General features: G+C 45.4%; 1 protein-coding gene across 1 annotated transcript in view; it reads left to right on the top strand.

Moving 5' to 3' along the window:
* LOC310779279 (mitochondrial fission factor homolog B-like) overlaps positions 1 to 17,412 on the top strand; it is a 76,559-nt gene that overhangs the window by 37,442 nt on the left and 21,705 nt on the right. Inside the window, exon 5 of the mRNA XM_083639801.1 lies at positions 16,374 to 16,562. Coding sequence (XP_083495927.1) covers positions 16,374 to 16,562 — 189 coding nt within the window. The remainder of the gene's footprint in view (positions 1 to 16,373; positions 16,563 to 17,412) is intronic.

Raw genomic sequence — 17,412 nt, 5'->3', positions numbered from 1 at the left:
CCGCGTCTCACTTCCGGGTTTAGCCGGTCCGGCGGTAAGAGAGAGAGAGAGAGAGAGACCCCTGTTGACGCGAGTTTAGACAGACACAGACTTAATAATCATCTAAGGGAGCAATCTCCAATTCACACAGCTTTGGTCTCAGCTACTATTATAGGTAAGATGTGATGCATCAATATTGTAATTATACTGTTTAATAACAATCGAAAAAGTTGCTCGTAGCTGCTTTAATGCGTTAATCGCGATGCGATTAAGGGCCGACCATTACGCTTTATTCTTTTTTAATCGCGTTAATCGCATGCCGCTATTTTGTCCCTTAGACGCACCCGTAAAACACAGATTCACAGCACAGCACGATGGGGGTGATCATCCTGAAAACCCAAATATTTGAAACTATTAAAATTATAAAATTATCTGTCAGTGCAATAAGGTAAATAAATTAAGTTGTTGGTCCCCCATAGTAAACATAAACATTATAATGACATCTTCCAATATCTGTCAACCTGTCACAAGTAGGTGGCTGACTACTGGAACAATTTGGTGTACTCATTACACTTAACTCATTAGAATATAATGCAACTTAATCCCCATCCCCGAACCCACAACATCTGGCAACCTACTGCCAAAGTTTCCCCCTACCAGCCCATCCTAATGTAGCAGGCTAAAATCGGGCCTGGTCTACATTGCACTTCTATTGAATTGAAAATAAATTCAAGATCACAAAGTACATTTATTTGCATTCATTTGATTCCCAATCACGACACACTGGTAAGAATTATTAATATCAAATTAAAAATGCTTTGAAATGCAAAATAATGGGATTTTAAACATGCGATACAAAGATGCGATTAATTAAATTAATCGTTTGACAGCCCTAATATATATATATATATAATATTAGGGCTGGGACTTTAACGCATTCATTTCGATTAATTAATTACAGAAAAAATAATGTGTTAAAAAAATTTACGCATTTTAATCACACTTTAGTTTTGCACTACAGAGACTACGGAACGTTTCTCAGTGGACGAATTCCAGGCATACCAATCATACTGATCATGTGACATCAGACAACAAAGCCCCACATGTGGGAAGTGCGCTGTAACGACAAACATTTGCATATCAGCACTTCAAGCCTCCGTTATCACCTCAATGCTAAACATGTTGCAGCTGTGTGGAAGCCAGAGGTACATGTAACGTTAACTTAGCCGCTGATCATACTAACGTTAAGCAGAGACACCAACCCACACTCGACCAGATGACGGGGTTCAGAGCCAAGATTAGTAAGTTCACGTCTGATAAGTGCAAATACAGCAATATGTATTGTCTGTTCTAACTAGGGGTGGGAATCGTGGAGTAACTCACGATACGATATGGTCACGATACTTGGCCCTCGATAACGATATTATCACGATACAGCGATTCTGCGATAATCGATATATTGGAAGAAATTTAACCTACGATACATCACGATATCTGTGTAACTGAAGAGAAAAAAATACCCCTAAAAGGCAAGAAGCAGGTATTATGTATTTATTAGCAGAATTGACATGAACTCTCTCAGAGTTCACTCACTCACTCATACCGTTTTCGATACCACGGAGGAAAAGTTACACATTAAGTCTTTTTATTATTATTATTAAAACAAGAAAACCTATATAACCTACCTACCTATATAATTTCTAAAAGTAGATATTAATGATCAAACATTTCCATTCATGTAGCCTACAGTATTTATGTTTTTGTTTCAACTACAAACATAAATAAACGTCAACTTGAAACTATGTTTCAACCACACACAGCATAATATTTTAGCCTGTTTATACATTTTTTATTTTTTATTTTTTATTTTTTATTTTTTTTAGATAAACATATCGATACTTGGTGCCAGTGTATCGATAACGTATCGCAAGTGGAAATATCGCGATACCGTGAGTATCGATATTTTGTCCCACCCCTAGTTCTAACTGAACAATCCTCTCAAAACAAAACACGTCGCCATCAGAACTCTCCTATAGGGAGAGTTACCAATCCCTACCATACTTACTAGACTCCTGAACCTCCTCCATACCCCATAACATGTCCTGTTGGTCTGGTCTCCTTTTGTTTATGACTGAAAGTTCTATTTTATTTAGTGAAGCTACTATGATGTCTGCATTTTAACCTGTGCTCATGTTTGCTTTTTAACCTGTAAATTGGTCAATAATTCAGTCTACTGACTGCTATGTGCCAAATCAAGTACTACTACTACTACTACTACTACTACTACTACCTATTCACTGATTCACTCATATGCCAAAATCCATTTGAATTGAAAAATGTTGCTTCTTGTGTCAAATATTGATATGATAATTGAATTTAGATTAATTAATTACAAAGCCTCTAATTAATTAGATTAATTTTTTTAATCGAGTCCCACCACTAATATATATATATATATATATATATATATATATATATATATATATATATTACTCTGGTCTGGTAATAACGTTGCGCGTTCTCGGCCAGCTATAATGACGATGCCGCTGTGTAGTAAGAATATCAGACACTAGCGCTGTGGCCAGCTAAACAGACACATGACAGGTTACATGATGTAACCTAGCTAGCTACAGTAGGCTACTGTACTCACATTTAGAAAGTAGGACTCAGCTCACCGGCCGCGGCTTCCAGGCTTATAAACTTGTGAGAAAAACCTCATCTGTCCTGATGGTCGAGTTCCATCCAGCTGCTCTCAGTCCGACGCGTGGATATTATTAGCGTTATTTGCCACGAGATGTGTGTGAATTGATTCAGGTGGGCGTTAGTAGCTAAAGGTTAGCTGAGTCCATGCTGACTGCTGCTACATAGTTCATAACGTTATAAACAAATAAAACGACTTGAATTCACTTAAACATGTGTACCGTTACTCACACTTTGTTGAAAATTAGGAGAGAAGTGTACGAAGTGTCATAGTTATAACAGCCTCACTGAGGTCCGCAGACCGCTGGGTCCGGGGGAAAAGTTACAGCAGCTCGCACTCAGAACACACATAGCATAACACAGTATCACACAGTAGCCTATCTCCCTAAACTTAAACAGTCAGTACAATAAGTAAAATGCAGTAAAATGCCATAGAGTAAGCTAAAATAAAGTAGAGTAAGTAGATTAAAGTATAATAAAGTAGAATTTACAGTACGTGTCAAATTGCAGTTATAGCACACTGGAATTATATTAAGTCAGCTTGCCCATTACATGTGGCTCAGCTAAGGCACAGTTAATCGGCTGACTCAGTCTCGCCGAGGTGCTCTTTTAAGTGAGGCGTTAAAGAGTCCAATGGCCACAGGCAGGAATGATTTCCTGTGCCTTTCTGTGTTGCATCTAGGTGGGATCAGCCTCTCACTGAACGTGCTCCTGTGTTTGACTAGCCTAGGTAAACCCAGCCCCCACGTGACCTGCTCTCTCAGTTCCCAGTCACTAGCGTCTAGACCCCGAGCCATTCAAATCGATTTCTGGGGCGATTGAAAGACCCACGCAGACCCGCAGCCAATGAGTGACGGCGTGACTGCCAACATCAGTCCTGCCATGATCGGCCAATCAGAGAGTGCGTCTTTGTCAATGACGTGTAACAGCTGCAGCGGCTTAGCACTACCTAGCCATTAGCTTTTTGTCTTTCCAAAGCATAGCTCCCGAGCTAGCTACTAGCTGGCTAGCTATATGGCTATGCAACTACGTTGAGGAAATTCAAGTGAAAACAGCTGTTAATGTTAATGTGGGAATCATGGTGTTGCAGATCGGTGGGGAGAATGATAAAGGTGAGGATTTACATGGACGCTGTGACCTTCTGTATGCAAATCCAGAGAACTTGATGAAAACAAAGTGGCTAAATATCCTGGCATCGGGTACACGAAAATTAACATTATTAAATGCTGTAACGTTAAGGTTAATGCATTATGGAAGATAAACGCTGGTTTAACATAATTAAAATAATTCCCTACCAAACATGTAAAGTGACGCTTCTGGGCAGTAGACCATTTGGGCATAACATTATGTAATGTGACATGAGATCACCACATTTCAATAAATATAACGTTTTTGCACATTTGAATGCTGCTGGTCGTTTGTTTAATGCTGTATATATTGGATATTTAAAGCTGATACACAACACAATTGTGTTGAGGTAATTCCGCAAAGCTCAGTTAAAAATATAACATGTAACACTTGACACAATCAAATGTAACTTTTTCACAGCAATACTGTACAGTCCAGTGGTACGGTGGGCTAATTGTTTGAATTATATCGAAATATATTTGCATGGTGTAGCATGTAATGCAGATACTGTAGCTGGATACTCTGACACAGAAAGGCAGACAAGCTAGCAGCAGGGATCTTGTCACACTGATTCCAGATAAACTCGTCTGTCTAGCCAGCTATACAATATTACTGTAGCCTACATAATACCACAAGCTAAATGCAGCATATGCCAATGTAAGGCTGGGTAGCATTAGCTAACGTCATCCAGGCTATACAGTAATAGGCTATTATAAAGTTATGAAACGCTGATTCAAACGTTACAACGTGTGTTTTTATTGTAAAACTAAAATGTGAAGTAGAGCCAATTTATTGGAGCGGACATCACAGTAGGAGATGACAGTAGAAGCTGTCACTTACCTAAATCACGTTAAATCGACGAGGGAGGGGTATATATAGACCCAGGATTACATATATGTTTCACATAGGGTGGTGTTTTCATTTCAATGTTTTATTTGGTCCAATATTGAAATGTTCTACAATTGCAGGTTGTGTTACCATTACACAAAATTCGAAGGTTTCTCTTACACAACCTGCAAAAATCGTTCACATTGGTGGTAGCCATCGCACTGCTGTTGTGGTCGCTAGCAGTAGCCTAGTCTAGTGAATGAAAGTGTAGTTAGCTCGCGTGCTAACAACAAAGGTCGCAGAGTGATGACGCCATCTGTTGCACTGCGCATGTGCTCTGTGCACTAAGCTGGTTGGATGACGGTTGCGTGATGGAGTGGTCTATCGGGGGGGGGGCGCAACAACCGCTAGAAATCGATTACCATAGGTGGGGGACCAGACCCTTGTGACTGTAAGCAGGGTGAGCCTGAGAGCAGGTCACTGGGGGCTGGGTTTACCCAGGCTAGTGTTTGACTAGCATGCCGTGGAGTTGGTGAGAGTCATTGCTCATGATGGAGCGTAGCCTGGACAGCGTTCTCTTCTCCGACACCGCTTTCAGAGAGCCCAGATCCAGCCCCACAATGTCCCTGGCCTTACGGATCAGTTTGTTGAGTCTGTTGGCGTCCGCTGCCTTCAGCCTGCTGCCCCAGCACACTATAGCATACAGGAAGGCACTAGCCACCACCGACTCATAGAACATCCTCAGCATGGTCCGGCAGACGTTGAAGGACCTCAGCCATCTCAGGAAGTAGAGACGGCTTTGCCCCTTCTTGTAGAGTGCATCAGAGTTCTTAGCCCAGTCCAGTTTATTGTCAATGTACACTCCAAGGTACTTGTAATCCTCCACTATGTCAACACTGACCCCGTGGATTGAAACAGGGGTCACCGGAGCCTTGACCCTCCTCAGGTCCACCACCAGCTCCTTTGTCTTTGACACGTTGAGCTGCAGGTGGTTTTGCTCACTCCATGTGACAAAGTTGGCCACCATATCCCGATACTCTTCTTCATCGCCATCGTTGATACATCCAACTATCGCAGAGTCGTCCCCGGTAGGCCTGCACGATATGAGGAAAATCTGCGATGTGCGATAACATTGTTCAATATAGCGATGACGATACGTCTTGCGATAAATAAACAAATATTAAAGTATGCATATTAGCTATAGCTACAGTTCCTATGTCTTTCTGCTTTAATAATGCTAACATAGACCCCAAACATAGCCTATGCCCACTGAATAAAGAAATTAAATACACACTGACTCTATAGCTGAAACTACACACAGCGTGTTTGGGCTTTGGCAGAGGGGCGGAGTGCACTGTTGCAAGGGAAAGGTGTACGCTGGATTTACAACACAAGACAAAATGATCAGAAGCTGAGTGGGAATGCATGACGCATGTAAATAAAACCACTTTTGTTATTCATTGCATTTCAAGCAGTCTTTGCGATCAGAGATGCTGCGATCGACATTTTTCAATTCCGATCCGATTCCGATATTTTAGCCTCAAAACCGATCCGATTCCGATCAAATTTCGATACCCGATTAGATACCGATTTCGATCCGATACCGATACAGCACATATTTAAGCCTCTCTATGCTGTCTGATAGCTAGCAGGCAACAAACATTTTTAGGGTTAGGTATGTATGTGTGTGCTTTGGTAATATAGTATGTAAACGATTTAGTTCATCTAATTAATTTGATGTAAAACTAAAACATAACAATCAAATACCGTACACACTTCTTTTGTAATGGGTGAACACTGGACACAAATAATTATTGTTTCCTCACACATACACCCCCACTCTGTCTCACACAGGACACATACACACACAGCCCTGTCCCTGTCTCTCTCTCTCTCTCTCACACACACACACACACACACACACACACACACACACACACACACACACACACACACACACACACAGCCCTGTCCCTGTTTCTGTTTCTGTCTCTCACACACACACACACAAAGTTTGTGTATACATTTCCACTGCCAGATTGGAGGAGTCTTTCGTCATTATCTAATGTTACTTCTCTTCAGTGCAATACGTTTTGATAACGACCTGCTGTACAGCGCCGTTCGCTCAGTCAACTAACGTGTCGTTAACGTTAGATAGAGGAGAAAGATAGCTGGTGTTAGCTAGCTAATTAGCCATGTTAGCTGCCTCAGTGGGTAACGTTAGCCTATAGAGAGTATTTATCTGACGTTTATGTTAGCTACTCCTCAAACCTGCGGGTGGAAATGGTTTATGCAATGCGATGTATGTTGAAGCAAGACAACGTTTTAATGTACCTTGAATTGGACAAATTACGACGGGTCGTCAGATCTAAGCCCTGGCCATCCTAGGCTCAACGCGGAGCCTTGGATCGGTCATTTTCGCTGGAATCCGATCCGATCCATGTTTTTTGGCTGATATCGCGCCGATATCCGATCACATGATCGGATCGCAGCATCTCTATTTGCGATGTGTTTATTGCGCATGTTCATATTGCGATGACGATGAAAATACGATTAATTGTGCAGCCCTAGTCCCCGGCGCATGCCGGTGTGAATTCCCCATGTTAAAAACAGTGTTCTTGGCACAAAGGGCCCCGCCCAGCCAGAAAACTAGAGACTATACGAAGCTCCACCTCACGTTAGTTGGCTGTGCAATGGAGTGGGGCGAGGAGGAACAAATTCCACCCAAACCTAGACCGCAAAAACAAAACAATAATCGATAAAAATTCCACATGATCAAATTCATTCCTCAACAATCAATTATCGATGATCAATTATTGATGAACATCCCTAGTCCCCGGCATGCGAGTATTGCCGTCACTGCCCACGCTGCTTGCCCTTACGGCAGAGAGCTGTCCTGGGAGGAGCTCCAGTGCCGAGCCGAGTTCTTCTCTACCCAGCATGAGGAAGAACCGGCCAATGCTGCTGCCACTGACACCACTGCTGCTGCTCCCGAGATGGCGGCTCAAAGCCAGGCCTGCCCTGGCTGGCCTCCCTGAGGCCGGGGCGGTGGTGGCTGACCAGTCACTCGACGACTCCGGCCCGGAGGATGATTCCTCCATCTCTTCACATGATCCAGCTTCCCCGTTGGTCGGCTTGGCGTATGGTGACGTCTGAGGTAGGGAGCAAAGAGGCTCCTCTACGCTTTCCCGCCTGCCGCCCTAATCCCCCGCCTCCTGTCACGAATTCAGGAGGAGGGGCTGGAGGTGATGAATTCAGGAGGCGGGTGCTGGAGGTGATGAATTCAGGAGGCGGGTGCTGGAGGTGATGAATTCAGGAGGAGGGGCTGGAGGTGATGAATTCAGGAGGAGGGGCTGGAGGTGATGAATTCAGGAGGCGGGTGCTGGAGGTGATTCTGGTAGTCCCAGAATGCACGGCTGCATCATGTTTCCCATCCCTGATCCAGCTCTTGGCAGGGAGTCCGTGGCAGCTCTCCCTGCACGAGGACGCGCTGTTGCAACGCAATCCTCAGCCCGCCGACGTTGCCTCAGCGTCTGTGGGGCTGGCCGCTGAACAGCAACACCTTGAAAGGCTAGACCTGGCCCCAGATGTGGTGTGTACAATCCAAAAAAGCCAGAGCCGACTTCCACCACGGTGTGTTATGCGGAAAAATGGGCCGCTTTCCGACGTTGGTGCAGGGGAAAGGAGATAGAGCCTACCTCATGCTCTCTCCCCATTATCCTGTCTTTTCTACAGTCCTTAGCGGACAAAAATCCAGCCCCAGAGACTATCAAGGGCTACACGGCGGCAATAGCATCTTGCCATGAAGGATATGGAGACAGATCTGTCTTCACATATCCTTCTCAAGTGCTTCCTGAAAGGGTTGAGGCACGAGAGACCTACGGTGGGACTTGCCCCTGGTCCTGCGCGCCTTAGGAGAGCCCCTTTTTAAGCGAATAGATCGAATCTCGCTCAAGATGCTCTCCATGGAAACGGATCTCCTTTTGGCTCTCACTTCAGCCAAAAGAGTGAGTGACCTGTGTGCTCTATCAGTGGCACAGTCCTGCCTCTCGATTAGGGAAGATGGTAGCGCTGCTCTGCTGCCCAATCCCTCCTTCATACCGAAATCGCTGAATAGCTCTTTTCGGTCGAGAGCCATCTCGCTGGAGGGGTTTTCCCCCCTCCTCACAGGAACGCTTTGGAGGAGGCGGCGCACCGGCTGTGTCCAATATGGGCCTCGGACCACGGGGTCCGCCTTGTCAAAACAGAGGCTTTCCCATTGGCTTTGTGATGCTATCACAGAGGCCTACACGTAGGACCGAGCCCCCTCAGAGTGTCAATGTGCACTCCATAAGAGCCATTGCCTCCTCCACTGCCCTCTAGGGCTGTCAAAGAATATTCTTTATTTGAATATATATATTCGAATATAAAAACTAAAAGAATATTCGAATATGAAAATTAATATTCAAATGTATCATTATTATTTTCTTTTCTTTTATCTTTTTCTTTTTTTACTACGTGCGCAGAGCTGCGTGTGGTCAGGAGATGGCTTTTTGGGGTGAGTCAGTAACTCAGTCATTCACTCACTCAATCAGTCAGTCCTAATGTCACGGAAATAACTTATTTCTGAGACTGAGAGCAGTTAAATTAAAAATACGGACCGTGAGGACTGCTGAGGAGCTTTTTTTTTTTTTTTTACTATGTCACCGGTAACACGGGTTTATTACACGGTGGGAAAATGTCCACACCGTGGCATCCCTATGACACAGCGACAAGCACATGGGATAGTTTAATCTCCCCATTATGAAGCAAGCAACCCAATCGCCAAAATAAAGTGTTGTAATTTTACTTCTGAAAACCAGAAGATCTAGGCTACAATATCAATGTAAATTTGACTATATACTATCCTATACATTACATTACATTACGTCATTTGGCAGACGCTTTTATCCAAAGCGACTTACAATAACACATTTTTTGTCCACAATAGAGCAATCAACTATGGAGCACAGTCTATGACAACTACAACTTCTGAAGGAACAGTGGTACAAGTTTAGGTTACCGTAGTTTTTTTTTTTTTTTTTTTTTTTAATAAGGAAAGAGAGAGAACGAAGTTCTATAGTAGCCTACTATGTAATAATCATTTTCCAGTGACTCCTGAACAAACCAGCCAATTAATATAATGGTACAATTTAAAGAAGAATCAGTTATCAAGAATTTAATTAATTAATTTTGGGAAAATATGATGACAAATAGTTTATCTACTGTATAACAATCTGCAGACTTCATTCAATCTGTTTGAACCAGAAATAGCTTTATTATCCCAGTTTGGCAGAATGATCACGTAAGACTCACTGCAAGGGGCACTCAAAATGAGTGTGTGTGTGTGTGTGTGTGTGTGTGTGTGTGTGGGGGGGGGGGGGGGGGGGGGGGGTACATAGAAATGGGATTGGGCCAAAGAATCAAATCATTTCTGATCAATGGAGTTTATTTATCCCAACTCTACTTTTTTAAGTAAATTATTACATTTATTTGTGGATATTCATAGTTTGCACTGTTTGAATAGCCGATTGTTTTTTTTGCCAATAATGATTACAAAAGTAGTGCCAAAGTAGCACATCTTTCACTTAATTTGCCTTTTTTGTTGTTGATCCCATACATGACACACACACACACACACACACACACACACACACACACACACACACACACACACACACACACAGTATTATACTTGAATATTGAGGGGCTGTATCCTTTATCTCTTTCCTTTGTCATGACACTATTCAGAAGAGACAGTCTGGCTTGAGAGACTAACAGGAAGTGTAAACACAATCGGAAGTTCTGATTGTATTTTCACTTTCTGTGACTCATAAACCTAATCTGACTTATATGTGAGTCAGTTTGACCAGGTGAGATAGACTAGTTTGAGCAGGTAAATCAGCCGCCGTTTTGAACAGGAAGTCGTGACACAATGGGTCAAGTGGCTACATAAGGTGAATACAAGAGGTAACACAAATTAAATGGTATAACAATTGCCATGATTTTACGTCACTCCATCCGTGGCTGTACCCCATCTAGCCACAGGCAGCCCAGAGATACACTCCAACTCTGGTAATATTAGACAGACGTAAGATGTTACTGGAATAAATAGCAAAAGCTGTCTCACTCTCCTTTCTGCCAACTAATTAGCCATGATATGTGTGCTATCCTTACATAACCATAACTATAACCATCATGATCGCACACGCTTTCTGAAAGCTGTTTCCCATCGCAGCTGAATATGGCCAATATGGTCTTATCATTTCAGTAACGTTACAATGCGGGAAAATAGCTTTTATTTATAATCATCAGCTAGTATCAGATATAGTGCACTCAGTACACTGCAAAAAAAGTACACTGCAATTACATTTTTTATTTTAATTTTTTTTTTAGGTTTGATTGGCTCAACTAATTTGTGCGGTATGGAAAAAGTCAATATCGCGGCAGCCCTATCCACAGCCTCATATCATATTAAATGGAAGTCTCAAAACACATGGTCCCGATATAAAGCCACACAAGCCATGTAAGGAAAAAGTGCCTCCAAACGAGCCATTTAGACTTCCGTGATTTTGTGACATCACAAAGTAACACTAATTCCATTTGCCCGCTTACAGCGCCGCCCCACCAACTGAATATGGAAGACCAAACCTTGTTGTCTGTAGAATAGTGTAGAATGGAAAAATGTACAGAAAACAATCAACTGCACCAAAGAGGGATCTATCCTAACAGATCAGATCATCTTATCTTATCTTATCAAAACAGTGCATAGTTAATTAGGGGAGAGACAAAGCACATAGAGAAGGCCCACAGCTGGCTGGATTAGATTTTTTTCTGCCAACAGAATTCATAACCTTGTTTTAAAGACCCACGAGAAATGTCTTATAGTTAAGTTAAGTTATCCTTTATTTATCCCCATGGGGAAATTTATCCTCTGCATTTGAGCCATCCTCTACTAGGAACCTTCCTAGAACTAGGAGCAGTGGGCAGCCACAGTGCAGCGCCCGGGGACCAACTCTTTCGCCATTGCCTTGGTCAGGGGCACTCACAGGAGTATTAGCCCTAACATACATGTCTTTGATACACTTAAAAATGGCATGATATGGGACCTTTAAAATTTAGGTTCACCCAAAAATGATAATTCTGCCATCTACTCTCCTCCATGCCAGTGGATGTTCTGCCATCTACTCTCCTCCATGCCAGTGGATGTTCTGCCATCTACTCTCCTCCATGCCAGTGGATGTTCTGCCATCTACTCTCCTCCATGCCAGTGGATGGTTCTGCCATCTACTCTCCTCCATGCCAGTGGATGGTTCTGCCATCTACTCTCCTCCATGCCAGTGGATGTTCTGCCATCTACTCTCCTCCATGCCAGTGGATGGTTCTGCCATCTACTCTCCTCCATGCCAGTGGATGGTTCTGCCATCTACTCTCCCCCATGCCAGTGGATGTTCTGCCATCTACTCTCCTCCATGCCAGTGGATGGTTCTGCCATCTACTCTCCTCCATGCCAGTGGATGTTCTGCCATCTACTCTCCTCCATGCCAGTGGATGGTTCTGCCATCTACTCTCCTCCATGCCAGTGGATGTTCTGCCATCTACTCTGCCCCATGCCAGTGGATGTTCTGCCATCTACTCTCCTCCATGCCAGTGGATGTTCTGCCATCTACTCTCCTCCATGCCAGTGGATGTTCTGCCATCTACTCTCCTCCATGCCAGTGGATGTTCTGCCATCTACTCTCCTCCATGCCAGTGGATGGTTCTGCCATCTACTCTCCTCCATGCCAGTGGATGTTCTGCCATCTACTCTCCTCCATGCCAGTGGATGTTCTGCCATCTACTCTCCTCCATCCCAGTGGATGGTTCTGCCATCTACTCTCCTCCATGCCAGTGGATGGTTCTGCCATCTACTCTCCTCCATGCCAGTGGATGGTTCTGCCATCTACTCTCCTCCATGCCAGTGGATGTTCTGCCATCTACTCTGCCCCATGCCAGTGGATGTTCTGCCATCTACTCTCCTCCATGCTAGTGGATGTTCTGCCATCTACTCTCCTCCATGCCAGTGGATGGTTCTGCCATCTACTCTCCTCCATGCCAGTGGATGTTCTGCCATCTACTCTCCTCCATGCCAGTGGATGTTCTGCCATCTACTCTCCCCCATGCCAGTGGATGTTCTGCCATCTACTCTCCTCCATGCCAGTGGATGGTTCTGCCATCTACTCTCCTCCATGCCAGTGGATGTTCTGCCATCTACTCTCCTCCATGCCAGTGGATGTTCTGCCATCTACTCTCCTCCATGCCAGTGGATGGTTCTGCCATCTACTCTCCCCCATGCCAGTGGATGTTCTGCCATCTACTCTCCCCCATGCCAGTGGATGTTCTGCCATCTACTCTCCTCCATGCCAGTGGATGTTCTGCCATCTACTCTCCCCCATGCCAGTGGATGTTCTGCCATCTACTCTCCCTCATGCCAGTGGATGTTCTGCCATCTACTCTGCCCCATGCCAGTGGATGTTCTGCCATCTACTCTCCCTCATGCCAGTGGATGTTCTGCCATCTACTCTGCCCCATGCCAGTGGATGTTCTGCCATCTACTCTGCCCCATGCCAGTGGATGTTCTGCCATCTACTCTGCCCCATGCCAGTGGATGTTCTGCCATCTACTCTGCCCCATGCCAGTGGATGTTCTGCCATCTACTCTGCCCCATGCCAATGGATGTTCTGCCATCTACTCTCCTCCATGCCAGTGGATGTTCTGCCATCTACTCTCCTCCATGCCAGTGGATGTTCTGCCATCTCCTCTCCTCCATGCCAGTGGATGTTCTGCCATCTACTCTCCTCCATGCCAGTGGATGGTTCTGCCATCTACTCTCCTCCATGCCAGTGGATGGTTCTGCCATCTACTCTCCTCCATGCCAGTGGATGTTCTGCCATCTACTCTGCCCCATGCCAGTGGATGTTCTGCCATCTACTCTCCTCCATGCTAGTGGATGTTCTGCCATCTACTCTCCTCCATGCCAGTGGATGGTTCTGCCATCTACTCTCCTCCATGCCAGTGGATGTTCTGCCATCTACTCTCCTCCATGCCAGTGGATGTTCTGCCATCTACTCTCCCCCATGCCAGTGGATGTTCTGCCATCTACTCTCCTCCATGCCAGTGGATGGTTCTGCCATCTACTCTCCTCCATGCCAGTGGATGTTCTGCCATCTACTCTCCTCCATGCCAGTGGATGTTCTGCCATCTACTCTCCTCCATGCCAGTGGATGGTTCTGCCATCTACTCTCCCCCATGCCAGTGGATGTTCTGCCATCTACTCTCCCCCATGCCAGTGGATGTTCTGCCATCTACTCTCCTCCATGCCAGTGGATGTTCTGCCATCTACTCTCCCCCATGCCAGTGGATGTTCTGCCATCTACTCTCCCTCATGCCAGTGGATGTTCTGCCATCTACTCTGCCCCATGCCAGTGGATGTTCTGCCATCTACTCTCCCTCATGCCAGTGGATGTTCTGCCATCTACTCTGCCCCATGCCAGTGGATGTTCTGCCATCTACTCTGCCCCATGCCAGTGGATGTTCTGCCATCTACTCTGCCCCATGCCAGTGGATGTTCTGCCATCTACTCTGCCCCATGCCAGTGGATGTTCTGCCATCTACTCTGCCCCATGCCAATGGATGTTCTGCCATCTACTCTCCTCCATGCCAGTGGATGTTCTGCCATCTACTCTCCTCCATGCCAGTGGATGTTCTGCCATCTACTCTCCTCCATGCCAGTGGATGTTCTGCCATCTACTCTCCCTCATGCCAGTGGATGTTCTGCCATCTACTCTCCTCCATGCCAGTGGATGGACGGGTGAGGTTTTTTAATCCACAAAACATCTGTGAAGTTTTGCATGGAAACAAAGTTACAGGATTCTCCTGAACAATTGAAGTGAGGTTTTATTTTTTTGGTCCGCCCCCGAATGTGACTGCCATTACAATCAGGGCCACAGACCTGATTGGACCAATTGCACATGTGTCGGAGGAAGTATGGTGCTAGTCTACGGCTCTCCCCAGATCGGCAGAGGGTGGAAAAATTGGCCAAGTACAAGTACGATGAAGGAGAAAATGGCAGGACGGGGGGGGGGGGGGACGTGCAATACTAGGAAGCGTGTGCGATCACTTGCATCCAAAAACGCCCCAATGGATCAACACAATTACACAGTGCACCCATTTCCCTGTGAGCGTCCCGGGGTACCGGACGCCTTCTGTCTCCTCCTGCAGGGGGTGACAGATAACTGCTCCACATTCCCCTCATGTAGGTCAGTGATATATTTGCTCTGCACGTGAAGCTGGCTGGCCGCTCCGTCATGTGAGGCGTGTTGAAGCTATATCTGTCTCTGAGACGCCGCCATTAGCTTCCAGCTGGGTGTGCAATTTAACCCCGGAGTGTCCACTGGAGAGTTTCCCAATCCCAACCTTAACCTGTATTGGAATTAGTGCTGAAATGATGAGTCAATTCATCACTTGATAATAATTGATTATAATTGAACACTGAATCATTTTGGTCATTTATTTACTAAAAACAACAAACAGACATTTTGTGGTTACTGCTTCACAAATGATATAGAAATGATCGTGGTCTCATCTGTCACGCCTTATGGTGAATTCCTCAACCTGCTTCTCCTCTCTCTCCCTCTTCCTCTCTGCTTCCTCTCCTTCTCCCTCATAACCCTCCTCTCCCTCTCTCCTCCTCTCTTCCTCTCTGCTTCCTCTCCTCCCTCATAACCCTCCTCTCCTCCTCACCTCTGGGAGTAGTGCATGGTATAGCTGTCTGTCTGTGCAGCTTAAAACTAGACTAGGCAGGTTAATCCGCATATGCTCGAAAATTGTCGGACAAACACTTGAAACAAACTTTCAAGAAGCACACACAAGAAGAATGTTGTCTCTAGCAGGTAGCATAATATGTGACCCAACTCACATTCTTTTGAATGAATTTGAGCTGTTGTCCTCAAACAGAAGATTCAGAGTCCCACAGGCTCGCTTAAACAGACTGAGAAACTATTTTGTGCCCCAGACTGTCAAACTGTTCAATCAGGTTAGAGGCTCTAGGTAGGGACTAAGGAAGCACTGCAGCCACTTTTCTTCTCTTGTTTGTTTTTTTGTCATCAATTCCGTGTATTGAGGTTCCACAGTATGTAGCACTTTGATGATGTGATGGTGTTGTCGTTTGTATTGTACATCTGTATGTATTTATGAGAAACAAGTGTCTTAGGATGCAAGACAAATTTCGGACTGTGTCTGGCAATAAAGTGATATCTTATCTTCCTCTCTGCTTCCTCTCCTTCTCCCTCATAACCCTCCTCTCCCTCTCTCCTCTCCCTCTCTGCTTCCTCTCTGCTTCCTCTCCTTCTCCCTCATAACCCTCCTCTCCCTCTCTCATCCTCTCCCTCTCTCCTCTCCCTCTCTGCTTCCTCTCCTTCTCCCTCATAACCCTCCTCTCCCTCTCTCCTCTCCCTCTCTGCTTCATCTCTGCTTCCTCTCCTTCTCCCTCATAACCCTCCTCTCCCTCTCTCCTCCTCTCCCTCTCTCCTCTCCCTCTCTGCTTCCTCTCCTTCTCCCTCATAACCCTGCTCTCCCTCCTTACCCTCTTCTCCTCTCCCCTCCTCTCCCTCTGAGTCTTGCTCTACCATCTTAAATCTTCTCAATTTCTTCTCCACTTCCTCCTCCTTTATTGGTTCTAGTCGAGGTTCAAGCCATCCCGTTCGCCAGCGCTCCTCTGCCCCTCCCCAGGCCCAGCCAGGGGCCCTGCCGCTCACTCTCCCCTCCATCCCCCCCAGCCTCCTGTCCCCACACTCCATGCTGCAGGCAGCCAGGCAGCTGGGCCTGCAGGCCTCACAGCGCCTCCTGCAGACCGTCAGCCACAAGTACAGGTCGGGGTGGTTTTTAAAAAGCATGAAATGATAGCCTGGTTAAAACCATCCTGATGCCGTGATCTCTCATTCTGTTTCGCTCTACATATCAGTCAGTACTCCAATCCGTCCACAGCGATTTCAGTGGGCGACCGGGAGGACTTGCCTTGACAGACAACTCCTTCAGCCAATCAGCGCTGCCAAATGCAATCCAAATCCACTCGCAAGAACGACAAAAACTTATTTTCTGCCGAGAAACCGCTGGTGCATACTCTTGCATAACTGTGTTCTTGAGGCTTGTTGTTGGGGCTATTTCTGCAGTAACTCTGCACTTACAGTAGGGCTGTGTTTACTCTACTAATGTTACCGTTACTCCTCGTTGTTTCGGAAGCCGCCATACTGTGTTGCCAGTATGCCTGATTGGCCAGTTACGTTGTCAACTACAAGGCAGGTCCCTGATAGGACCGTGCACTCTGTGTCATTTCTGAAAATTGTTAGGGGCGGGCTGGAGACCAGACTGATCCACAGAACCCAACAGGATCAGGATGGTTTACTGGCTAAATGATCCAACGCATCGTCAAAACACTTTGGATTGATGGCTTTAAACTTAGTTTGAACATGGCGGTTATGTGGCAGTCGACCATCAGATTATCATTTATTCACCAAGATCAGATGCAGCTGGACCAGTTTGTAGCAGATTTTTTACTTCCCATTCATTTGAATGGAAGCTGACGTTGAACACGTTGGTGAACTTCATCAACAGTCAGTTGACTGTTGGTCCAACATTTACAACAGACTGCTTTTCTTCTTGTCAGTTGGGGTCGGGCTGTAGTCTGTACCATATTGTCTTCAATAAAGCAGGATCTGTTGT

Source organism: Poromitra crassiceps (assembly GCF_964638095.1).
Source record: "Poromitra crassiceps genome assembly, chromosome: 1".
NCBI lineage: Eukaryota > Metazoa > Chordata > Actinopteri > Beryciformes > Melamphaidae > Poromitra > Poromitra crassiceps.
Note: the sequence above shows the minus strand (reverse complement) of the source record. Positions and strands in the feature narration are given on the sequence as shown.